Source organism: Corvus hawaiiensis, unplaced genomic scaffold, assembly GCF_020740725.1.
Source record: "Corvus hawaiiensis isolate bCorHaw1 unplaced genomic scaffold, bCorHaw1.pri.cur scaffold_290_ctg1, whole genome shotgun sequence".
Lineage (NCBI taxonomy): Eukaryota > Metazoa > Chordata > Aves > Passeriformes > Corvidae > Corvus > Corvus hawaiiensis.
The window spans coordinates 1-17,636 of record NW_025963344.1 but is presented as its reverse complement, the minus strand read 5'-3'; the positions used below and the strand labels follow the sequence as shown (position 1 = coordinate 17,636).

The following is a 17,636-nucleotide window of genomic DNA, read 5'->3' as shown; positions in this document are numbered from 1 at the left end:
GGTCCCAGTACAGCCCAACTAACTCCCAGTATGGCCCCAGTAGGGTCCCAGTATGGCCCCAGTACAGCCCAGCTGGCTCCCTGTATGGCCCCAGTACAGCCCAACCAGCTCCCAGTATGGCCCCAGTATGGCCCCAGTACAGCCCAACTAACTCCCAGTACAGCCCCAGTATGGCCCAGCTGGCTCCCATTACGGCCCCAGTACAGCCCAGCTGGCTCCCAGTATGGCCCCAGTATGGTCCCAGTATGGCCCCAGTACAGCCCAGCAGGCTCCCAGTACGGCCCCAGTATGGCCCCAGTACAGCCCAACCGACTCCCAGTATGGCCCCAGTATGGCCCAGCTGGCTCCCAGTATGGTCCCAGTACAGCCCAGCCGGCTCCCAGTATGGCCCCAGTATGGCCCCAGTACAGCCCAACCGACTCCCAGTATGGCCCCAGTACAGCCCAGCAGGCTCCCAGTACGGCCCCAGTATGGCCCCAGTATGCCCCAGTATGGCCCCAGTACAGCCCAACTGGCTCCCAGTATGGCCCCAGTATGGCCCCAGTACAGCCCAACTGCCTCCCAGTATGGCCCCAGTATGGCCCAGCGGGATCCCAGTATGGCCCCAGTACAGCCCAACCAGCTCCCAGTACGGCCCCAGTACAGCCCAGCGGGCTCCCAGTATGGCCCCAGTATGGTCCCAGTACAGCCCAGCTGGCTCCCAGTACGGCCCCAGTATGGCCCCAGTATCCCCCCAGTATAGCCCCAGTATGATTCCCAGTATGATTCCCAGTATGGCCCCAGTGATTCCCAGTACAGCCCAACTGCCTCCCAGTATTCCCCAGTATGGCCCCAGTATGACTCCAGTACAGCCCAGCTGAGCCCCAGTATCCCCCACTACGGCCCCAGTGATTCCCAGTATGGCCCCAGTGTCTCCCCAGTATGGCCCAAATGACTCCCAGTACACCCTCCTTATCCCCCCAGTATGGCCCCAGTACCCCCCCAGTATGGCCCCAGTAACCCCCAGTATGGCCCAGTCCATCCCAGTATGGCCCCCAGTACCCCCCAGTATGGCCCAGTCCATCCCAGTATCCCCCCAGTGCCCCCAGTCCCTTCCCAGTCCCTTCCAGTTTCCCCCCAGCCCCTCCCAGTCCTTTCCCAGTTCCCCTCAGTGCCTCCCAGTCCCTCCCAGTTCCCCCCCCAGTCCCTCCCAGTGCTTCCCAGTCCCCTCCCAGTTCCCCCCAGTGCCCCCAAACCTCCTCCCAGTCTCCTCCCAGTCCCTCCCAGTTCCCCCCAGTTCCCCCCAGTCCCTCCCAGTTCCCTCCCAGTCCCCCCAGTTCCCTCCCAGTCCCTCCCAGTCCCTCCCAGTTCCCCCCAGTTCCCTCCCAGTCCCCCCAGTTCCCTCCCAGTCCCCTCAGTCCCTTCCAGTTTCCCTCCAGTTCCCTCCCAGTCCCCTCCCAGTCCCCCCCAGTCCCTCCCAGTCCCTTCCCAGTTCCCTCCCAGTCCCCCCAGGTCCCCCCCCCCACTCCCTCCCAGTCCCCCCAGTCCCTTCCAGTTCCCACCCAGTGCTCCCCAGTCCCTCCCAGTCCCCCCCAGTCCCTTCCCAGTTCCCTCCAGTCCCTCCCAGTCCCCTCCCAGTTCCTCCCAGTGCCCCCAAACCTCCTCCCAGTCCCCTCCAGTTCCCCCCAGTCCCTCCCAGTTCCCGCTGCCCGGCCCCTCCCCCCCGGTTATTTCGGGCCCCCCGCACCTGTCCCTGCCCCTCCCCCACCCGGGCCCCCCGCCAGGGCCCCTCCCCCCCCGGGACAGGGACTGGGGGGGACTGGGAGGGACTGGGGGGGACTGGGGGGGACTGGGAGGAGGTTTGGGGGCACTGGGAGGAACTGGGAGGGACTGGGAGGGGATTTCAATGCACTGGGAGTACTGGTAGGGCACTGGAATGAACTGGGAGGGGGTTTCAGGGCACTGGGATGAACTGGAATAAACTGGGATGCACTGGGATTAACTGGGATGCACTGGGAGGGCACTGGACTGAACTGGGATGCACTGGGAAGGCACTCGGATGTACTGGAATGAACTGGGAGGGCACTGGGAAGGCACTGGGATGTACTGGAATGAACTGGGAAGGCACTGGGAGGGTACTGGGATGAACTGGGAGGGCACTGGGAAGGCACTGGGATGAACTGAGAGGGCACTGGGATGAACTGGGATGAACTGGGATGAACTGGGAAGGCACTGGGATGAACTGGGAGGGCACTGGGATGCACTGGGAGGGCACTGGGATGAACTGTGATAAACTGGGAGGGCACTGGGATGAACTGGAATAAACTGGGATGCACTGGGATTAACTGGGATGAACTGGGAGGGCACTGGGAGGGCACTGGGATGAACTGAGATGAACTGGGAGGGCACTGGGATGAACTGGGATGCACTGGGATGAACTGGGATGAACTGGGAAGGCACTGGGATGAACTGGGAGGGCACTGGGATGCACTGGGATGCACTGGGAGGGCACTGGGATGAACTGGGAAGGCACTGGGATGAACTGGGAGGGCACTGGGATGCACTGGGAGGGCACTGGGAGGGCACTGGGATGAACTGGGATGAACTGGGAAGGCACTGTGATAAACTGGGAGGGCACTGGGATGAACTGGGAGGCCCTGGACGGGCCCTAATTAGCGGCTGATTAATTAGCGGGCCCGCTCCGTTAATGACCCGAGCAGGGTTAATTACTGGGGGCTGTAATTAATTACCGAGGCGGGGTTAATTAGCGCGGGTAATTAATGACCAGGGTGTGCTAATTACCGAGGCCTTCGGATTAATTAGCAGGGGTTAATTAGCGGGGGAGCATTAATTAACTACAGGCGGGGGGTTAATTAGCGGGGTGAGGATTAATTACCTGCAGATGATTAATTACCGGGGGAGGGGTTAATTAAAGCCCAGGAGTTAATTAACGGGGGGGTTAATTCATTAATTACCGGCGGATTCTGATTAATTGCCGGTGGGTTGTGGTTAATTACCGGGGGGGGATAATTAATTACCGGGGGCAGCTACCGCGGGGGAGGGGGGGATGATTAATTAACTTGGGGGCAATTAATTGTGGGGGAGGGGGATGATTAATTAGCGGGGGTGAGGGGTTAATTACGGGGCAGGTTAATTGCAATCGGGGGGAGGGAAATGATTCATTAATGAGTAGGGGAAGATTAATTACGGGGGAGGGAGGGTGTTAATTAGGGGGCTGGTTAATTAATTAGGGGGCTGGTTAATTAATTAGGGGGCTGGTTAATTAGAGGGATGGTTAATTAGGGGGATGATGAATTAATTAGGGGGAAGGTTAATTAGGGGGATGGTTAATTAATTAGGAGGAAGGTTAATGAGGGGGAAGGTTAATTAATGAGGGGGAAGGTTAATTAGGGGGATGGTTAATTAATGAGGGGGATGATGAATTAGGGGGATGGTTAATTAGGGGGATGATTAATTAGGGGGATGATTAATTAGGGGGCTGCCATCCGGCCGCAGGGGTTAATTACCGGGGGATGGTTAATTAATTAGGGGGATGGTTAATTAATTAGGGGTGGATAATTAGCGGGATGATTAATTAGGAGGAAGGTTAATTAGGGGCCGCCGCCGGCCGCAGGGGTTAATTACCGCGGGCATTAATTAGCGGCTCAGGGCAGCGACCGCGACAGGTGCGGAGGGGGGGGGGGAGGGGGGGACTGGGAGGGGGGGTCGGGGCACTGGGAGGGACTGGGAGGGACTGGGGTCACTGGGAGGGGGGCTCGGGGCACTGGGGGGCACTGGGAGGAACTGGGGGGGACTGGGAAAGGATTGGGAGGGGGGGTTGGGGCACTGGGAGGGACTGGGAGGGGATTGGGGGGGACTGGGATGGGGCTTTGGGGCACTGGGAGGGACTGGGGGTCACTGGGAGGGGGGGTCGGGACACTGGGGGGCACTGGGAGGGCACTGGGAGGGACTGGGAAAGGATTGGGAGGGGGGGTTGGGGCACTGGGAGGGACTGGGAGGGGATTGGGGGGGACTGGGACGGGGCTTTGGGGCACTGGGAGGGCACTGGGAGGGGGGGTCAGAGCACTGGGGGGCACTGGGAGCGACTGGGGGGACTGGGGGGGGGGTTGGGGCACTGGGAGGGCACTGGGAGGGACTGGGGGGGGACTGGGAGGGGTTTCAGGGCACTGGGCTGTACTGGGAGGCACTGGGAAGGTGCATTGGGGCACTGGGTTATACTGGGAGGCGCTGGGAGGGTACTGGGCTATACTGGGAGGCACTGGGAGGGCACTGGGCTATACTGGGAGGCACTGGGAGGGTACTGGGAGGCACTGGGAGGCACTGGGTTATACTGGGAGGGCACTGGGTTATACTGGGAGGCACTGGGAGGGCACTGGGTTATACTGGGAGGCACTGGGAGGGTACTGGGCTATACTGGGAGGCACTGGGAGGGGATTTGGGCCGGACTGGGAAGGATTGGGCCAGGGTTTGGGGTATACTGGGCTATACTGGGATGGACTGGGAGGTGCTGGGATGGGTCCAGTCCTTGGCAGAGGGTTTGGGGACACCCCCAGTATGGCCCAGTATGGCCCAGTATGGCCCCAGTACAGCCCAACTGGCTCCCAGTATGGCCCAGTATGGCCCCAGTACTGCCCAACTGGCTCCCAGTATGGCCCAGTATGCACCAGTACTGCCCGACTGGCTCCCAGTATGGTCCCAGTATGGCTCCCAGTACTGCCCAACTGGCTCCCAGTATGCCCCAGTATGTCCCAGTACAGCCCAACTGGCTCCCAGTATGGCCCCAGTATAGCCCCAGTACAGCCCAACCCACTCCCAGTATGCCCCAGTATAGCCCCAGTACAGCCCAACTCACTCCCAGTATGCCCCAGTATGCCCCAGTATAGCCCCAGTACAGCCCAACCCACTCCCAGTATGCCCCAGTATGGCCCCAGTACAGCTCCACATGCACTCAAGCGCCCTCCCAGTCCATCCCAGTCCATCCCAGTGCCCCCCAACTCCTTCCCAGTATATCCCAGTACCTCCCAGTGCCCCCCAAAACTCCTCCCAGTATATCCCAGTACATCCCAGTGCCCCCCAAAACTCCTCCCAGTATAACCCAGTGCCCCCAAAACTCCTCCCAGTATAACCCAGTGTATCCCAGTGCTCCCCCAAAACTCCTCCCAGTATAATCCAGTGCTCCCCAAAACTCCTTCCAGTATAACCCAGTGCTCCACAAACCCCCTCCCAGTATAGCCCAGTATATCCCAGTGCATTCAAACCCCCTCCCAGTCCCTCCCAGTGCACTGAGAGCCACTTGCACTGGGAGCACTGGGGACACTGGGAGCACTGGGAGGGACTGGGAGTGACTGGGGACACTGGGACAGACTGGGAGCACTGGGGGGCACTGGGAGCTGTGGGATCACTGGGGGCACTGGGACGGACTGGGAGGCACTGGGAGCTCTGGGGGCACTGGGATGGACTGGGAGGCACTGGGAGCTCTGGGGGCACTGGGGGGCACTGGGAACACTGGCGACACTGGGGGCACTGGGAGCTGTGGGGGCACTGGGAGCGACTGGGAGGCACTGGGGAGCACTGGGAGAACTGGGAGAACTGGGGGCACTGGGACGGACTGGGGGCACTGTGAGCACTGGGATGGACTGGGAGGCACTGGGGGGCACTGGGATGGACTGGGAGCACTGGGGGCACTGGGGACACTGGGATCAATGGGGGCACTGGGGAGCACTGGGAGAACTGGGGGACACTGGGGGCACTGGGAGCTCTGGGGGCACTGGGACGGACTGGGGGGCACTGGGATCACTGGGGGCACTGGGACAGACTGGGGACACTGGGGGGGCACTGGGCGAACTGGGGGGCACTGGATGCACTGGGGGGACACTGGGGGGGCACTGGAAGCACTGGGAGGACACTGGGAGAACTGGGGGGCACTGGGAGAACTGGGGGGCACTGGGGGGACCCTGGGGGGCACTGAGGCACTGGGAGGGCACTGGGGGCACTGGGGGGAGCACTGGGGGCACTGGGATGGACTGGGAGACACTGGGAGCTCTGGGGGCACTGGGAGCACTGGGGGCACTGGGACGGACTGGAGGGCACTGGGGGGGGGCACTGGGGGGACCCTGGGGGGTACTGGGGACACTGGGGGAGCACTGGGCGAACTGGGGGGCACTGGGGAGCTCTGGGAGCTCTGGGGGGCACCGGGACGGACTGGGGGGCACTGGGGGGGCACTGGGATGGACTGGGGGGGCACTGGGATGGACTGGGGGGCACTGGGATGGACTGAGGGGCACTGGGAGCACTGGGGGGCACTGGGATGGACTGGGGGGCACTGGGGGGCACTGGGAGCACTGGGGGGCACTGGGATGGACTGGGGGGCATTGGGGGGGCACTGGGATGGACTGGGGGGCACTGGGGGGGCACTGGGAGCACTGGGAGTCCCGGAATCACTGTGGGCACTGGGGGCGGCACTGGGATGGACTGAGGGGCACTGGGGGGCACTGGGGGCACTGTTCCCCCCCCGTGCCCTCTCTGTCCCTCTGTCCCTCTCTGTCCCTCTGTCCCTCTGTCCCCTCTCTGTCCCCTCTGTCCCCTCTGTCCCCTCTGTCCCTCCGTCCCTCTGTCCCTCCGTCCCTCTCTGTCCCCTCTGTCCCCTCTCTGTTCCTCCGTCCCTCTGTCCCTCTGTCCCTCTGTCCCCTCTCTGTCCCTCTGTCCCTCTGTCCCTCTGTCCCTCTGTCCCCTCTCTGTCCCTCTGTCCCTCTGTCCCCTCCGTCCCTCCGTCCCTCTGTCCCTCTGTCCCCTCTGTCCCTCTGTCCCTCTGTCCCCTCTGTCCCTCTGTCCCTCTGTCCCTCTCTGTCCCTCCGTCCCCTCTGTCCCTCTGTCCCTCTGTCCCTCTCTGTCCCCTCTGTCCCCTCTGTCCCTCTGTCCCTCTGTCCCTCTCTGTCCCCTCTGTCCCCTCTGTCCCTCTGTCCCTCCGTCCCTCTGTCCCTCTCTGTCCCCTCCGTCCCTCTGTCCCCTCCGTCCCTCTGTCCCTCTGTCCCTCTCTGTCCCCTCTGTCCCCTCTGTCCCCCTGTCCCTCCGTCCCCCTGTCCCTCTCTGTCCCCTCTGTCCCCTCTGTCCCTCCGTCCCTCTGTCCCCTCCGTCCCTCCGTCCCTCTGTCCCCTCCGTCCCTCTGTCCCTCTGTCCCTCTCTGTCCCTCTGTCCCTCCGTCCCTCTGTCCCTCCGTCCCTCTCTGTCCCTCTGTCCCTCTGTCCCTCTCTGTCCCTCTGTCCCTCTGTCCCCTCCGTCCCTCTGTCCCCTCCGTCCCTCTGTCCCTCTGTCCCTCTGTCCCTCTGTCCCCTCCGTCCCTCTGTCCCTCTGTCCCTCTGTCCCTCTGTCCCTCTGTCCCTCTCTGTCCCTCTGTCCCTCCGTCCCTCTGGCCCTCTGACCCTCTGGCCCTCTGTCCCCTCTGTCCCTCTGTCCCCTCCGTCCCTCTGTTCCTCCGTCCCTCTGTCCCCTCCGTCCCTCTGTCCCTCTCTGTCCCTCTGTCCCTCTGTCCCTCTGTCCCTCTGTCCCCTCCGTCCCTCTGTCCCTCTGTCCCTCTGTCCCTCTGTCCCTCTCTGTCCCTCTGTCCCTCCGTCCCTCTGGCCCTCTGTCCCCTCTGTCCCTCTGTCCCCTCCGTCCCTCTGTTCCTCCGTCCCTCTGTCCCTCTCTGTCCCTCTGTCCCTCTGTCCCCTCTGTCCCTCTGTCCCTCTCTGTCCCTCTCTGTCCCTCTGTCCCCTCCGTCCCTCTGTCCCTCTGTCCCTCTGTCCCTCTGTCCCTCTCTGTCCCTCTGTCCCCTCCGTCCCTCTGTCCCTCTGTCCCTCTGTCCCTCTGTCCCTCTGTCCCTCTCTGGCCCTCTGGCCCTCTGTCCCTCTGTCCCTCTCTGTCCCTCTGTCCCTCTGTCCCTCTGTCCCTCTGGCCCTCTGGCCCCCCCGCCTGGCGCTGCCCCCCCGGCCGTGCCCATCTTTGGCCGTGTCCCCACGTGGCGCCGCGCGCAGGTGGCACCGGCCGGGAAACTCTGAGTCACAGCCGGGGGCCAGCGGGGGCACCGCGGGGGCACCTGGGGCAACCGCGGGCACCCGGGGGCAACTGGAGACACCTGCGGGCACCTGGAGACAGCTGCGGGCACTCGGGGGCACCTGCGGGCACCTGCGGGCACCTGGGGACAGCTGCGGGCAACTGAGGGCACCCGGGGGCAGCGACAGCGGCTGCCACAGAGGTGAGACACCTGCGCCACCCCGGGGCCAGCTGGGCACCCCCGGGGCAACCCCGGGGCCAGCTGGGGACAGCTGGGCACCCTCGGGGACAGCTGGGCACCCTCGGGGACACGCGGCGACAGCTGGGCACCCTCGGGGCCAGCTGGGCACCCCTGGGGCACTCTCGGGGCCAGCTGGGCACCCTCGGGGCACTCTCGGGGCCAGCTGGGCACCCTCAGGGCCAGCTGGGCACCCCTGGGGCACTCTCGGGGCCAGCTGGGGCACTCTCGGGGCCAGCTGGGCACCCCTGGGGCACCTCAGGGCCAGCTGGGCACCCTCAGGGCCAGCTGGGCACCCTCGGGGCACCCCTGGGTCACTCTCGGGGCCAGCTGGGCACCCCTGGGGCACCTCAGGGCCAGCTGGGCACCCTCGGGGCCAGCTGGGCACCCCTGGGGCACCTCAGGGACAGCTGGGCACCCTCGGGGCCAGCTGGGCACCCCTGGGGCACCTCAGGGCCAGCTGGGCACCCTCAGGGCCAGCTGGGCACCCCTGGGGCACCCTCGGGGCCAGCTGGGCACCCCTGGGGCACCCTCGGGGCCAGCTGGGCACCCTGGCACAGCCCTGGCACAGCCGGGCCCCCCCGGGCCCAGGTGGCCCCGGTGGCGCTGTTGGTGGCCCCGGTGGCGCTGTTGGTGGCCCCGGTGGCGCTGTTGGTGGCCCCGGTGGCGCTGGTGGTGGCCCCGGTCGTGCTGGTGGTGGCCCCGGTGGCCCCGGCGCGGGGGGGGAGGGGAGGGAACAGGTGGCGAGGGGGGAGGGGAGGGGAGAGGGGGGAGCGGCCACCTGGGCTGGGCTGGGGTGAACTGGGGTGAACTGGGCTGGACTGGCCTGGGCTGGACTGGGTTATACTGGGCTGGACTGGGGTGAACTGGGTTATACTGGGCTATACTGGGCTGGGGTGAACTGGGGTGAACTGGGCTGGGCTGGGCTGCGTTATACTGGGCTGGGCTGGACTGGGTGAACTGGAGTGAACTGGGTTATACTGGGCTGGGCTGGGTTATACTGGGTTATACTGGGTTATACTGGACTGGGGTTAACTGGGTTATACTGGGCTGGGCTGGACTGGGGTGAACTGGGCTGGACTGGGGTGGGCTGGGGTGAACTGGGTTATACTGGGCTGGGCTGGGTTATACTGGGTTATACTGGGTTATACTGGACTGGGGTGAACTGGAGTGAACTGGGTTATACTGGGCTGGGCTGGACTGAGGCGGACTGGGGTGGACTGGGATGAACCGGGCTGGGCTGGGGTGAACTGGGGTGGACTGGGATGAACTGGGCTGGGCTGGACTGGGGTGGACTGGGATGAACTGGGCTGGGCTGGACTGGGGTGAACTGGGGTGGACTGGGGTGGACTGGGGCAGACTGGGGTGTACTGGGGTAAATTGGATTGTACTGGGTTAAACTGGGATGGACTGGGGTGTACTGGGTTATACTGGGGTGAACTGGGTGGACTGGGCTGGACTGGGATAAACTGGGGTAAACTGGGGTGTACTGGGGTAAACTGGGTTATACTGGGGTGTACTGGGTTAAACTGGGCTGGACTGGGGTGTAGTGGAATAGACTGGGGTGTACTGGGGTAAACTGGATTATACTGGGGTGTACTGGGTTATCCTGGGTTATACTGGGCTGGACTGGGGCAGACTGGGGTGTACTGGGGTAAATTGGATTGTACTGGGTTATACTGGGCTGGACTGGGGTGTACTGGGGTAAACTCGGGATTATACCGGGGTGTACTGGGTTATACTGGGCTGGACTGGGTTAGACTGGGCTGGACTGGGCTGTGCTGGGTTGTACTGGGATAAACTGGAGATTATACTGGGTTATACTGGGCTGGACTGGGTTATACTGAGCTGGACTGGGTTATACTGGGCAGGACTGGGGTGTGCTGGGCTATACCGGGCTGGATTGGGTTAGACTAGTCCGTACTGGTCCGTACTGGTCTGTACTGATCCGTACTGGTCCATACTGGTCTGTACTGGTCCGCAGGGCCGTGGAGGCCAATGAGGATGAGGAGGACGAGGATTAGGATTGAACTGGACTGGGTTATACTGGTTTATACTGGTCTGTACTGGTTCATACTGGTTCATACTGGTCCGTACTGGTCCGTACTGGTCCATGCTGGTCCGTACTGGTCCATACTGGTCCATACTGATTTATACTGGTCTGTACTGGTCCGTACTGGTTTATACTGGTCCATACTGGTCCGTGCTGGTCCGCAGACCCATGGAGGCGCTGCTGGAGGCCGATGATGAGGAGGAGGCTGAGGGTTGAACTGGACTGGTCCATACTGGTTTATACTGGTCCGTGCTGGTCCTTACTGGTCCGTACTGGTTTATACTGGCCCATACTGGTTTATACTGGTCCGTACTGGTCCGCAGGCCCATGGAGGCGCTGCCGGAGGCCGCTGCTGAGGAGGAGGAGGAGGATGCTGAGGAGGAGGCTGAGGGTTGAACTGGCCTGGTCCGTACTGGTTTTATACCGATCCATACTGGTCCATACTGGTTTATACTGGTCCGTACTGGTCCGCAGGCCAATGGAGGCGCCGCCGGAGGCCGCTGCCGAGGAGGAGGAGGAGGATGAAGATGAGGATGAGGAGTCGGTGGCGCGCGCCCAGGAGCGGCTGCTGCGGGGCGCTGATGGAGCGCGCGGGCCGGGAGCTGCCCCGGCGGGAGCTGGAGCGCGACTGGGCCGTACTGGGAGAACTGGGCAGCGGCTCCTACGGCCGCGTGGTGCTGGCAGAGCCCCGGCACGGGGGTGAGCGCCCGTGGGCACAGCTGGGGGCACAGCTGGGGGCACAGCTGGGGGCACCTGGGGACACCTGGGCACACCTGGGGACACCTGGGGGCACCTGGGGCACTTGGGCACACCTGGAGATACCCACGGGCACAGCTGGGGCACCTGCAGGCACAGCTGGGGGCGCACCTGGGGGCACCTGGGGGCACCTGGGGCACCTGGGGATACCCACGGGCACACCTGGGGGCACCTGGGCACACCTGGGGATACCCACAGGCACACCTGGGGGCACCTGGGCACACCTGGGGGCACCTGGGTATACCCACGGGCACAGCTGGGCACAGCTGGGGATACCCTCAGGCACAGCTGGGCACACCTGCAGGCACCTGGGGATATCCATGGCTGGGCACAGCTGGGGGCACCTGGGAGCACCTGGGGGCCACCTGGGGGCTATCCACGGGCACAGCTGGGCGCACCTCGGGGCACAGCTGGGGGCACAGCTGGGCACAGCTGGGCGCAGCTGGGCGCACCTGGGGATACCCACAGACACACCTGGGCACACCTGGGCACACCTGAGAGCACCTGGGGCCACCTGGGGGCTACCCATGGGCACAGCTGGGCACACCTGGGGCTATTCATGGGCACACTTGGGGATACCCACAGGCACAGCTGGGCACACCTGGGCACACCTGGGAGCACCTGGGGATACCCACGGGCACAGCTGGGCACACCTGGGGCTATCCACGGGCACACTTGGGGATACCCACAGGCACACCTGGGCACACCTGGGCACACCTGGGGCTATCCACGGGCACACCTGGGCACAGCTGTCCCTCCCTGCCCTCAGGTGTGCCCCTTCCCCTCAGCTGTCCCCAGCTGTCCCCAGCCGTGCCCAGGTGGCCCCAGGTGTGCCCAGGTGTGCCCAGGTGTGTCCCTGTCCCCAGCTGTGCCCAGCCGTGCCCAGGTGTGCCCAGGTGCCCCCAGCCGTGCCCAGGTGTGCCCAGCGGCCCCCAGGTGTCCCCAGGTGTCCCCCAGGTGTGCCCAGCCGTGCCCAGGTGTGTCCCTCTCCCCATCTGTGCCCAGCTGTCCCGAGCCGTCCCCAGCCCTGCCCAGGTGTGCCCGGCTGTCCTCCAGCCATGCCCGGCTGTGCCCAGGTGTGCGCCCAGCCGTGCCCAGGTGTGCCCAGGTGTGTGCCCAGCCGTGCCCAGCCGTGCCGCTGTGCCCGCAGGTGCGCGGGGTGGCGCTGAAGCTGCTGCGCAAGGAGCGCACGCCCAGGTGCGGCTTCCTGCGGGAGTTCTGCACGCAGCGCTGCCTGCAGGGGGCGCTCTGCTGCCTGCAGGTGCTGCCGCTCGCCTTCGAGACGGGCACCGAGTTCGGCTTCGCCCAGGAGCTGGCACCGGCGGGGGACCTGTGCGGGCTGCTCACACCTGGGGTGAGTCACAGGTGTGTGCCAGGTGTGTGCCAGCTGTGCCAGGTGTGCCAGGTGTGTGTGCCACAGGTGTGTGTGAGGGACCTGTGCGGGCTGCTCACACCTGGGGTGAGTCACAGGTGTGTGCCAGGTGTGTGCCAGCTGTGCCAGGTGTGCCAGGTGTGTGTGCCACAGGTGTGTGTGAGGGACCTGTGCGGGCTGCTCACACCTGGGGTGAGTGTGCCAGGTGTGCCAGGTGTGTGCCAGGTGTGCCACAGGTGTGCCAGGTGTGTGTGCCACAGGTGTGTGTGGGCACCGGCGGGGGACCTCTGCGGGCTGCTCACACCTGGGGTGAGTCACAGGTGTGTGCCAGTGTGTGCCAGCTGTGCCAGGTGTGCCAGGTGTGTGTGCCACAGGTGTGTGTGGGCACCGGCGGGGGACCTGTGCGGGCTGCTCACACCTGGGGTGAGTCACAGGTGTGCCAGGTGTGTGCCAGCTGTGCCACAGGTGTGTGTGAGGGACCTGTGCGGGCTGCTCACACCTGGGGTGAGTGTGCCAGGTGTGCCACAGGTGTGCCAGGTGTGCCAGGTGAGGGGGGACGGGTGTGAGAGGAGGGCGGGACAGGTGTGGGACAGGTGTAAGGGCACAGCTGTGCCCCTGGGGGGAGGACAGGAGTGCTCAGGTGTGCCCAGGTGTGCCCAGGTGACGCCCCCAGGTGACTCAGGTGCCAGTTTTGAGTGCCCCCAGGTGACGGGTTTTGGATGCTCCCAGGTGACTCAGGTGCTCCCAGGTGACAGAGAGCGACTCAGGTGCCCCCAGGTACCCCCAGGTGCCATCTCACGCTGACCCCAGGTGCCCCCACGCGACTCAGGTGCCCCCAGGTGCCCCCAGGTGCGTCCCGTCCCCAGGTGCCTCAGGTGCCCGCAGGTGCCTCAGGTGCCCGCAGGTGCCCCCAGGTGACTCCAGGTGCCCCCAGGCGACTCAGGTGCCAGTTTTGGGTGTCCCCAGGTGCCCGCAGGTACCAGCAGGTACCAGCTCAGGCTGACCCCAGGTGCCCCCACGTGACTCAGGTGCCCCCAGGTGCCAGTTCGGGGTGCCCCCAGGTGCGTCCCGTCCCCAGGTGCCTCAGGTGACTCTGAGTGCCCCCAGGTGCCCCCAGGTGCCATCTCACGCTGACCCCAGCCGCCTCCCATCCCCAGGTGGGCCTCCCGGAGCCGCAGGTGAAGCGCTGCGCCGCGCAGGTGTCGGCAGCCCTGGGCTACCTGCACGGCCACGCCCTGGTGCACCGCGACCTGAAGCTGGACAACGTGCTGGCCTTCGACCGCGAGTGCCACCTGGTCAAACTGGGCGACTTCGGCCTGACGCGGGTGCTGGGCTGCCAGGTGTGCCCGGCCTCGAGCCCCGCGCCCTACGCCGCACCTGAGCTGTGGCACCTGCGCGGGGCCGGGGCGCGGCTGCGGTTGGAGCCCGCGCTGGACACCTGGGCCTTCGGCGTCCTCCTGTTCGCGCTGCTCACCGGCACCTTCCCCTGGGCCTCACCTGCGCCCTCCGACCCCGCCTTCCGCCGCTTCCGCGCCTGGCACGGCCGCACCTGCGCAGGTGAGGCCCCGGCGGTGCCGCCGCCGCGCACCTGGAGGGCTCTGGGGGAGGCGGCGCGGGGGCTCCTGCGGGGGCTGCTGCACCCCGAGCCCGGCCGGCGCTGCCCACCTGGGGAGGTGCTCAGGTACCTGGGCAGGCCGTGGGGGGGGCGGGGCGGGCAGGTGAGGCTGGCGGGGGAGGGGGGGGAGTGAGCAGGGAGAGGCCTCAGGTGAGAGCGGCCAGGTGAGCCCTGCAGGTGATGGGGGGAGTGGCCAGGTGAGCCCCGCAGGTGATGAGGGGAGTGGCCAGGTGGCTCTCTCAGGTGAGAGTGGGAGTGGCCAGGTGAGCCCTACAGGTGAGAGTGGGAGTGGCCAGGGATCCTCCTCAGGTGAGAGCGGCCAGGTGAGCCCTACAGGTGAGAGTGGGAGTGGCCAGGGATCCTCCTCAGGTGAGAGTGGGAGTGGCCAGGTGGCTCTCTCAGGTGAGAGTGGGAGTGGCCAGGTGAGCCCCGCAGGTGACTCCGGGTCCCCCCAGTAGTGAGGTGGGGACACCTGGACAGGTGATGGACACACCTGGAGATGGGTTAGAGACACCTGGCTGTGAGCTAGAACAGGTGGGAACACCTGGAGATGGGTCAGACACAGCTGGAAGTGAGCTAGAAACACCTGGAGACGAGCTGGAAACAGCTGGGCAGGTGAGGGGAACACCTGGAGGTGGGATGGGAACAGCTGGGGTGAGACGGAAACACCTGGAGATGGGATAGAGACACCTGGGAATGGGCTGGGAACACCTGGAATGGGCTGGGAACACCTGGGCCAGGTGAGGGGAACACCTGGAATGGGACAGAGATACCTGGAATGGGCTGGACACACCTGGAATGGGATGGACACACCTGGAATGGGATGGACACACCTGGAATGGGATGGACACGCCTGGGCAGGTGCCGGGCACACCTGGAACTGGCGGGATCCAATAAAATTCCCGGGATTTGCCTTTTTTTCCTTCTTTTTTCCCTGATTTTTGGGCTCTTTTTGACCCGTTTGGGTCTCCCGGGGTGGGGGAGGGGTGGGAAAAAGGGGGGGGGGGGGGGAGGAGGGGGAAATTGGGGGAAAAAATGGGAAAAGAGGGGAAAAAAGTGAGGAAAGGGTGGGAAAAGGCGGGGAAAATGAGGGGGAAAGGTGGGGGAAGTGTGGAAAGGAAAAGGGGGGAAAAGTTGGGAAAAGGGTGAAAAAAAATCTGGGAAAAATGGGGAAAAGGGGGGGAAAAAGGAGGGGAAAAAATGGGGGAAAAGAGTGGGAAAAGGGTGAAAAAAGAATGGGAAAAAAATGGGAAAAAAGTATGGGAAAAGGGTGAAAATAATGGGAAACAATTATGGGGAAAAGGTGAGAAAGTCTGGGGGAAAAAAAAGGGGAAAATTATGGGAAAAGGAGGGGGGAAAATGGGGAAAATTATGGGAAAAGGGTGAAAAAGTGTGGGAAAAAATGGGAAAAAGGGTGGGAAAAGGAGGGAGGAAAAATGGGGGAAAATGATGGGAAAAATGATGGGAAAAGGAGGGAAAAAACGGGAAAAGGGGTGGGAAAAGAGTGGGAAAAAATGGGATAAAGGGTGGGAAAAGGAGGGAAAAAAATGGGGAAAAAGAGTGGGAAAAGGGTGAAAAAAGAATGGGAAAAAATGGGGAAAGGGGTGGGAAAAGGAGGGAAAAAATGGGAAAAATTATGGGAAAAGGAGGGGGGGAAATGGGGAAAAAGAGTGGGGAAAGGGTGAAAAAAGAATGGGAAAAAAATGGGAAAATGTACGGGAAAAGAAGGGGAAAAAAAGGAAAAAATTGTGGGAAAGGGTGAAAAAATATGGGAAAAAATGGGATAAAGAGTGGGAAAAGGGTGAAAAAAGAATGGGAAAAAATGGGGAAAATTATGGGAATAAGGTGAAAAAGTTGGGAAAAAAGTGGGATAAAGGGTGGGAAAAAATGGGAAAAATGGGGAAAAAGAGTGGGAAAAGGAGGGAAAAAATGGGGAAAATTTATGGGAAAAGGGTGAAAAGTTGGGGAAAAATGGGATAAAGGGTGGGAAAAGGAGGGAAAAAATGGGGGAAAAGAGTGGGAAAAGGGTGAAAAAACTGGAAAAAGTGGGGAAAGGGTGAAAAAAGAATGGGAAAAATTATGAGAAAAGGGAGGGGGGGAATGGGAAAAATTATGGGGAAAGGGTGGAAAAGTGTGGGAAAAATGGGTTAAAGGGTTGGGAAAGGAGGGGAGGAAAATGGGGAAAAAGAGTGGGGAAAGGGTTGAAAAAGAATGGGAAAAACGGGGAAATTTATGGGAAAAGAAGGGAAAAAAAAGGAAAAAATTGTGGGAAAAGGGTGAAAAAATCTGGGAAAAAATGGGAAAAATGGGGAAAAAGAGTGGGAAAAGGAGGGAAAAAATGGGAAATTTATGGGAAAAGGGTGAAAAAGTTGGGGGAAAAATGGGATAAGGGTGGGAAAAATGGGGGAAAAGAGTGGGAAAGGGTGAAAAAGAGAGCGGGAAAGGGGGGGGGTGGGGAGGAGGGTCTCGAACCCGCGGCCACAGCGCCCCCTGGCGGCCTGGAGGACCTGGGGGTGGGGGTGGGGGGGACCCCAAAAAATGAATCGGGAGGGGTTGGATTGGGGGGGGGTCACCCCAAGAAAGGGGGGTCCCCGGTAAGGGGGGGGTTTAATTGAGGGGGGGTCACCCCAAAAAGGGGGGTCCCGAGGAGGGGGGGGGTTAATTGGGGGGGGGGTCACCCCAAAAAGGGGGTCCCGAGGAGGGGGGGGGGATAAAATGGGGGGGGTCACCCCAAAAAAGGGGTCCTGATAAGGGGAGGGGGGATGGGGGGGGTCACCCCAAGAAAGGGGGTCCCAATAAAGGGGGGGTGAATTGGGGGGGGGTGGGGGTCACCCCAAAAAGGGGGGGTCCCGGTAAGGGGGGGGTTAATTGGGGGGGGGGGGTCACCCCAAGAAGGGGGTCCCCAGGAGGCTGCGATGGGCAGCTGGGGGTTGTCCCGATAAAAAGGGGGGCGCTGATAAGGGGGGGATCGCAAACCCGAGCCCCCCCCCCCCAAAAAAAAACCGGGGGGAAGCCGATGAGGACGGGACCGGAATTCGGAACTCCCTTCCCCCCCCCCCAAAAAATCTCTACCGAAGCCGCGATTGACAAAAGCGGGGGGTCCCCCTCCCCAAAAACGAGCAGGGAGGGGGAGGGGGGGTTGAGACCTCCCCCCCACCCCCAAAAACCGCAAAAGGAGCGCCGCCGACGAGGGTGGGATTCGAACCCACGCGTGCAGAGCACAATGGATTAGCAGTCCATCGCCTTAACCACTCGGCCACCTCGTCCGCGGCTGCGCGCCGCCGCCGCGCCGCCAAGGGGCGCGCTCCTCCCGGGGGGCGGGGCCAGCGCGGGGCGCGGGGCGGGAGAGGCCGCGGGTTCGAGCCCCGGCCCCGCCCTTTGAGGGGGGGAGGGGCACAAGCCCTCAGTTCGCCCCTCCCCCACCTCAGCCGCGACCCCCCCGCGCTCCCCCAAAATTCCCTTTTCCCGCTGTTTTCTCCCTGGTTTGGTTTCTCCCTTTTTTCCCCCACGATTTTCTCTCTTTTTCCCAATTTTCTTCTTTTTCTCCCCCCGGTTTTCTCCTTTTTTTTGGGGT

The 17,636-nt window shown here is 63.2% G+C and overlaps 1 protein-coding gene, 1 long non-coding RNA gene and 1 other non-coding gene across 4 annotated transcripts; 2 read left to right on the top strand and 1 right to left on the bottom strand.

Moving 5' to 3' along the window:
* Positions 1 to 7,900: 7,900 nt before the first annotated feature.
* On the top strand, positions 7,901 to 14,183 carry LOC125320913 (serine/threonine-protein kinase SBK1-like; the record flags this gene model as incomplete). The annotated part of the gene is given in 5 exon segments (XM_048293329.1): positions 7,901 to 8,230; positions 10,794 to 11,018; positions 12,226 to 12,305; positions 12,307 to 12,429; positions 13,605 to 14,183. Coding segments are annotated over 4 exon segments (960 nt in total), but the record flags the coding sequence as incomplete, so codon positions are not given.
* Positions 14,184 to 14,980, top strand: LOC125320917. Of its 2 annotated transcripts, none has more exons than XR_007201347.1 (3): positions 14,184 to 14,272; positions 14,306 to 14,565; positions 14,597 to 14,980. It is a non-coding gene; the product is annotated as an uncharacterized LOC125320917 (long non-coding RNA). The 2 variants fall into 2 exon arrangements; XR_007201348.1 differs by having other exon boundaries at positions 14,185 to 14,239.
* Positions 14,981 to 17,246: 2,266 nt separating this feature from the next.
* On the bottom strand, positions 17,247 to 17,328 carry TRNAS-GCU. The gene has a single exon. It is a non-coding gene; the product is annotated as a tRNA-Ser (tRNA).
* Between the last annotated feature and the right edge of the window lie 308 nt (positions 17,329 to 17,636).